The 7,574-nt window shown below is 39.8% G+C and overlaps 1 protein-coding gene and 2 non-coding genes across 3 annotated transcripts; all 3 read left to right on the top strand.

The window, feature by feature from the left end:
* Positions 1-812: 812 nt before the first annotated feature.
* On the top strand, positions 813-884 carry trnap-ugg. Its single transcript has one exon. It is a non-coding gene; the product is annotated as a tRNA-Pro (tRNA).
* Positions 885-1,399: 515 nt separating this feature from the next.
* trnap-cgg lies at positions 1,400-1,471 on the top strand. Its single transcript has one exon. It is a non-coding gene; the product is annotated as a tRNA-Pro (tRNA).
* Positions 1,472-4,723: 3,252 nt separating this feature from the next.
* On the top strand, positions 4,724-7,265 carry LOC111221224 (suppressor protein SRP40-like). Its single transcript, XM_022744592.1, has 3 exons — positions 4,724-4,803; positions 5,035-5,106; positions 6,564-7,265. Exons 2-3 carry the CDS (start codon positions 5,047-5,049, stop codon positions 7,014-7,016), a joined length of 513 nt encoding a protein of 170 aa, XP_022600313.1. The 5' UTR covers positions 4,724-4,803; positions 5,035-5,046; the 3' UTR covers positions 7,017-7,265.
* Positions 7,266-7,574: the final 309 nt, after the last annotated feature.

The following is a 7,574-nucleotide window of genomic DNA, read 5'->3' as shown; positions in this document are numbered from 1 at the left end:
TATATGCATATGTGTGTGTGTTAGTGTATTTATATATATATATATATGTATATATATTTATTTATTTATGTAAAACCCTTTTTTAAGGAACCCCCTTTATTTGTCTTTTTTTCATTTTGGGATATATAAGTTAATATAACTTAAATAACTTCTATATGTTATTGTTTACGTGTAAATGTGTATGGTGTCTGTATTACTGTTTGTTTTGTTCTATGTTCAAAATGTGAAAAATCAATACAGAGAGTTGAAAAAAAAAAAAAAGAAAAGTTCCTAACTGAGTGAAATAACCTGGAATTATCTGAGCAGCAGCCGTGATAAGAGTTGGTCCAATTCTCTAAATGATAAGGAAAGGAGCTTCACCGTTTCCTATTTTATCTCCTTTAGCATAGGAAACACTGTTCCTGTCCCACAATTCCTTGCTGCAGAAACATTTAAAGCGATGCACCAATGTAGTTTCACCTCGGCTGATCTACATAAATTTAAAAACAACAGATCACCTATTTTATGTTTGTGACATGATCCAAATCTTATGGAAATCCATGTCTGATCCACTGAAGCCCAGAACCATGAATATAGATTTCTTCTTTTTAAATCCAGCTAGGAGTCCTTATGAAGAACAAGCATGCTGCGGGCCATTTAAAATTGGTCAGTGAGCCACAATTGTGCTAGACTTTGGACATGCCTGTTCTATAAAATGGATCCTCTCAAGTAAAGTACAAGTACCAAGTTTATAACTTGATTGCAGTGTCACCCTTGATGCTTTAACAAGTATTAATGGAAATGAAAATTGAGATAAAAATTCATCTTTCATTGGCTCGTTGGTCTAGGGGTATGATTCTCGCTTTGGGTGCGAGAGGTCCCGGGTTCAAATCCCGGACGAGCCCGTTGTATAGAAAGAAGGTCATCAGCATCATGTCAGAGGAAATATCTGTAAATATGTCAAAGCAAACCCACTACTTGATTCTTTTATTTGGATGTTACAAACTAGCATATACAGAAGGGTGACAAACTAAAAAGGAAATCGTTGTAAACTCTCTAAGTAAGGTATCGGGCCCCCATGTGCCACCAGAAAAGCTTCACTCTGCCTTGCTGATGATTCTACAAGTCTACAGCACCAGACGTCTCGTTCATTTCTAGTTTTTATTTTAGTACTGGAGAGTTTTATCTCTTTGGGCCTCAAACTGTTATTTAAATACAACAATCTGAGAAGTTTAGAGGGGAAATGTCTCTTTAGTGAAACTTCTAACAACTTCATAGACATCTGAAACATGACAAGGAGCCGCAACAAGACTCTGCTATTTTGGGTTTGTTCTATAAAATGGACTATGTTGCAGTGGCACCCTTGATATAAATAGGGTTTGTGAGATCTTTTTTTGTTATAATTTTTTTTGTTACCAGTGGCTCGTTGGTCTAGGGGTATGATTCTCGCTTCGGGTGCGAGAGGTCCCGGGTTCAAATCCCGGACGAGCCCATTGATGCACATAATAGACTGAAGGCCCGTGAAATCACATGAGATGTCTAGGAATGTACTCTACAAGCTCTTTGGTCATAGATTCTCCATAGACAATGGGGTTTTATGTCTGTTGCTCTGACAGGTACACGGCTTTATGAGTCTCTTCTCACCGTCCATTAAGGTCTAATTGTTCATCTCATTTGGCCTTTCATAGTTATTTAAAGACCCCCCCTGATGAAAAGGAAATGTGACTGAAACTCACTGTGAATTCCCTGGACAATGACCAGCTCTATTCACACATGGCCTTAACTGGACATTACACAGACTTTGAACCAGGAAGCTGGCAGGGAAATGCCTGTTTAATGTCTGGTCCAACTGATTTGGACAGCTTATTATTATGAGATGTTGGGGGGGATTAGTAATTTTGGGGAGGGCCTAAGGCTCAACCCCTCCTCCCAGCCAACATGATATTATTTCTCTATAGATTTTCTTGCTATCACCAGAAAATGAGTCACAACAACATAAGATATAGTTTTAGTTTTGTAATTTTAACAGCACTAGTTTCTGGTAATGAACTTTCTCACAGTGAGAAATGTGACGCAAAACAACAAAATGAAGCATGAAGCAGCTCTGTGACATGAAAATGAACCGCAGTGGTGACACATCCTTCTGGAAATGTTGTAAGGCTGTTCTTGAGCAAGACACGTGGGAGACTCTCCGAGGCCATTTTATTTTTATTTACATACACTTATGAACTGAGCAAGAAGTTCTAAAATAAAAGGCTTAAAATAAAGAAAAAAAAGAACAGGAAGATCTTAAATTATCACAGGGGAAAAAAAGAGTGACAAAGGCAGAGTGGGGTCTTTTACTGTTAACTCCTACAACCTTGATTCACTTCCTAAACCACAAAGTGTCCTGTTATAATGTACATGACCATACATGAGGCGAGACTGTGGTTGGATGATGGTAATAATTGACCAGAGTTGAAATTTCCCCATGAATGGCTCTGGATAAAGTATAATTGATGTGGCTGAAACTGTTTTCCCAGTTAATTCTTACTCACACTCCCAGCAAATTTACTGAGTTTCATATTGTTTGCAGTAGGTTTATGTTTCATACTGCAGACGTGTGGTGTGTGTGCTGTGACAATGATAGATATACTTTGTTGCATGTGTGCATTTTACCAGCAATTATGACAGTTATAGCCATCGAATGGATGTAAATCCCCCTGTAGGAAACGAGCCCTAAACCTTAACAAGCCATGACCATTTTTATAGTAACCATGGGGACAAAGGTAGGTACGCCGCTCTCGGTTCAGTCCGCATTATTGTAACCATGACAACCAAGGTTCGGTGCGCCTGTCACTGTAGGTGTGTTATTTCAGGAGACACTCCGGTCGTCTCAGAGGGTTGAAAAAAATGACCTATGTGGTTGTTCAGGTTGGAAGACATGTTGGATGTAAATGTACTGGTGTCCTGTACTGTGCTACTGCTGTAATTATACAAGAGGCTTCTTCATGATATTATGTGTTAATCTCCGCATCACAATGTTATACTATGTTCAGATAATTATGTTATAGGTATAGGTATATCACCTGTTGCAGACTGCACAATGCACATGACTCACGTACACTGTTTCTATTTCTCAATGCATTTTGGTAACTTTAAAAATTTGATACCAGCCAAAAATCAGCCCAAGTGGTTAGGATTCATCCTCAGGGAACCATGACTGTCTACAAAGTTTTGTACCAGTCCATCTTATACATGGTAAAAACTTGCAGATGGAACTAGATGAAAAGTTGGATGATAAGCAAAGTGTTTTGTTATTATCATTATTGATATCTAAATAAGGTCTTGACCTGACCTTGTAAAGTGCCTTGCTATAATGTAAGTTATGATTTGGCACTAATTGAGTTGAATCTGGGCACCTGTTGGAGATCTTTGCTGAATCTCATGGCAGTCTGTCCAGCAGTTGTCAAGACATAATGACGTGGCTAAAAAATGTCCAGAGGCCAAGGTGAGCTGAGCCTGACGTGATTGTGTGGTTTTGGTGCCGAGAAGAGAGAGGAAGAGAAGGGGGGAGAAGTTTCAGAGTGATGAAGTAACACAGTAGTGTCACAAGCACACACAAGCACGCACACGCAGACACACATGCAGACACACACGCAGACACACGCACATACACACGCAGACACACACGCAGACACACACGCAGACACACGCAGACACACACGCAGACACGCGGCTGTCCGATCAAAGCGTGGTTCCACTCTAACTCTACTGTAAGATTCCACTGACGGCGGCACACTCCTGTGGTCTGTCTGTATCTCGCCATCACGTCATTCAGGCTTTCATCACCAATCGTCATTTCTCAATATCAGATAATCCTGCAAAATCCTAGATAATACCCAAAGCCCTCATTTGAAAATATTTCCTTTCTACAATGACTGCAGATAAGAACTATGTATGGTTAATGTTTGAGAAAGATTCCCATGTCTATCCACCATGCCTTACACCACAGCCTCAACACTGGCATTGGATGTAATTCCTGAGGTCTGGACTTTTGTTGGATATGTTTTTATGTTTTTATTTTAAACTAAAATCTGTCACAGAAAGGAAAACTTACTTAGATTTTTAAACTGTACAGTACATAAAAGGCCTCAGCAGGCTTGTGTGTTTATGTGGCTTTTATGCGACTCTCTAAACTATGTCCAATCAATTCATTAATGTAAATCAATTTACATTTATATTTTTTAACATGTTTTTATGTTCATTTAATGTCAATTTTTTTGTTGTAAAGCACATTGAGCTGCATTATGAAAGGTGCAAATAAAGTTTGTTCAGTTTGCCACAGGTGTTCTCCAGTTCCAGTTCTAGACACATTTCATTGATAATTAAACTAGACAGGATGCATCTAACCACAAGCTGCCTCAGCAAAGTGTCTGATTCTAATTTTGTACATTACTGTGCAGTATCGAATTGGAGTGTACTTCTGGTTTTCTCCATCCCATGTATGAGTTTTAAAATATAACAGTACAATATCTATATATGTGCCAAAGAAAAATAAAAACATAACTCAAGAAACAAAACAACAACAACTTTTGCCTCTGATTTAGCACCTCCTCAGCTCCTCCCCTCCACTGCAGCCTCAGGCCATCCAGTGTTACTCAACCCTCCTCACCTCCTCCATCACAGCCCTGCCCAGCCCAGCCTCCCGGCCCAAGCAGCATATATGAACCAGTCCTGGATCCTGCCCTGAGGTCAGACACAAGCAGTGATCACAGCTGCACACAATCCCATTGCTCTATCCCCGATTTTAAACAGTTACAAAGGAGGTCCTACAAAAAACTCGTAAGTTTTAACATTTATTTTTGTTCTAATTTATATCTTGTGATTTTTATGAGTTTATGTGAAACTGAATATGTGAATATTTATCTCTTTTTAAAACATGGTGGATTTTATATCAGTTACGTTATCTGCTGTGAAGTTGATTCAAATTTTGCAGCAGAAACCTGCCTCTGTCAGTGTGTCTGGTTGTGTGTAAATGACTTTGTTTTCATTTGTGCATTCCCGCCTTTGCAGACAGGAGGAGAGATGAAGCTTCTGACAGCCGCCCTCACCATCATTTATCTTACAACAGCGTCAGCTAGGCCGGTGAGCTAACCATAGCACTGCATGTTAATCTTCCCTTCCTTACTTCCCCTTCCTCTATTGCTGGCTGTGTGTCAGTTCTCATGTTGTTGTAACATGCATTTCCACAATGTAAAATTTGATTTGTGCAGATAATGAAAATTGTCATTTCAGTTCCAATAGCAGTTAATCAGATGGATATGGACATTGTTAGCTGCTGTTTAGTCCCATCTGTGTTTTGAGCACTTCCTTCGTCACACCACTGCTGAGAGTAATAGCTAATAGACTTCTCTAGTATAATGCAGGATAAACACAGCACTGAGTGAGCAGGAGCCAGTGACTCAACAGATGTTGAAATAAAAATGAATGTCTGGTGGGAACCATTGCAAGCGTTAGCGACGTGAGCTTAACAAGCTTCTGAGTGAATTACAAACTTAACAGCATTGTAGGTTTACCCAAATGTTGAATGATGCAGATGAACAGATCGAAATTGCTGACAGTCCATAACCAAGGTCAGGTACATATGTTGAAAAAGGTGAGAAACGTATTGTGTAATACTGTTTGCAGGGTAGGGCCATGACATGCTCCAGTCAGTGGTGCACCATGGTAATGGACAGCGAGTCTTCGAGCAACGATGTTTCTGCAAAGATGTTTGACAAACATCTTTTGTACTCTTTTTTTTAAAAAAATGGCAAAATTATGCACAATGGCTTTAGTTTCACTATAGTTTCCTTTCACAAGTGAGGAGAAATCAAATTCAGTCAGTGATATATTGCCTGCACCCAGCAGCCACCGGATGTCAAAGTAACGTCAGAAAGATGTTGGACTCTAACGACTAACATTGGACTGATTTTGGATTGGAAATGAAAATCTGGTTGACGTCAAAACCTAGTGTTGGCTAATTGGCATTGTGATGTCAAGATGTAAAGATGGTGTTGGCGTGAGACACTTGGAAGATGTTGGATTTTGGTTACGTAACAACACAACTTAACATCAACAAAATATCAACACCAGCTGTCGCCAATATTCTACGTCAAATTAACGTTGGAATTAGACGTCTTGACGTTGCATTTCGGTCACAACCTACATTCACCCCAATAACAACGTCTAATGACATTGGAGGCCGGCTGCGTGCCTGTGGGGCACATGATCCCAGCAGTATGGTTAAGGTTAAGAAAAGACTGTGATTTTTTTTAAAAGCTAACACTAATGGCTGGATTGTGATTGGACATTCTCTAGCAACAAAGTTGGATGCACCACACAACACTTAGCCACCCTGACCACCATGCCTATACTTTCTCCCTCGGTGCATCAAGCCCCCATCAAGTGCACTGGCACTGACGACCGACTGAATGTAATGTGTGTGCTGCAGAATCATCCAGTATCAATGTATTTTCTAGTGATAGGAAATCAGACAAGGAATTATGGCCTTTGACATTACCTGAGTGTAGAGACTCTCTTATTTTATATGTCCTCCACAGAACCGTTGGGGCATGCATCATCGTGATGCCAACATCGCTCTCAGTGGCTTCAAACAGGAATGGCAGGATTTGAACAGGTTTCGGCAGTCCAGTGAATCCAGCTACTCTTCCTCTGACTCCTCTGACTCCTCTGACTCCTCTGAGTCATCTGAATCTAGTGATTCTTCAGAGGGTCGATCTTCTGAGGAATCATCAGAGGAAGTCACCGTTCAGACCACCCCACCTGCGACAACTGTTGCCATGACAACTGCTGCCGTGACCACCCCTGCCATTACAAATGTCACTGTGGAAGAGAGGAATACGCTCACCCCTGAACCAGACCTGGTGGTCACAGACAAGCCGATTGTGACAGAGACCACGCCTATTGTCGCATCAACCAGCGATGTGCCTCACTGTTTTACCGAGGAGATTCTAACACCACCTCCCGTCACAGACAACCGAGGAGACAACTAACAAACTGTCATTCCTGGTAACCAACTGCAATTTTACATCTTACTGTAATTGTTAAACATCAGTGGGCTGAATGGGGCTTTATCAGCTTGGGAAGCAAAGGTTAACATCTGCGTAGAGATACTCAGTAAGACTGGTTTGAATCCAGGATATAGGGTGGTAAACTCTTGTAAAAGATAATCTCATAGCTAAATCACGAGTTTTAACATCTGATTATTTTGGAAGTTTAAATTTCTTGAAATCTATGTTTGCTTAAATATAGTACATTACTAAATACTGTGTTTTACAATAAACATTGTTCAGTTTTTAAGAAAACATTATTTTAATTGAAATGTACATTCAGATGTATGAGATGAGATTATATTGATTGCTTTTTATTGTTTGTTTTGTTATTTTAACCATCAAATGGTGATGCTGCACTTAGATATGGAAGCAGTAACACAGATAAATTACTGGCTCAGTCATGTTTCCTGTAAATTTCTCCCAGTGTGCCAAAACAGTTAATGTTAGCATTTAATAAAGTTTAAAGTATTAATTTTGAATTTTTTTGTATTTTGTAAA

Source organism: Seriola dumerili, unplaced genomic scaffold (genome assembly GCF_002260705.1).
Source record: "Seriola dumerili isolate Sdu_G_001 unplaced genomic scaffold, Sdu_1.0 BDQW01000081.1, whole genome shotgun sequence".
In the NCBI taxonomy this organism is placed as follows: Eukaryota; Metazoa; Chordata; class Actinopteri; order Carangiformes; family Carangidae; genus Seriola; species Seriola dumerili.
The sequence above is the reverse complement of the archived record's forward strand: the minus strand, read 5'-3'. Positions and strand labels throughout refer to the sequence as shown.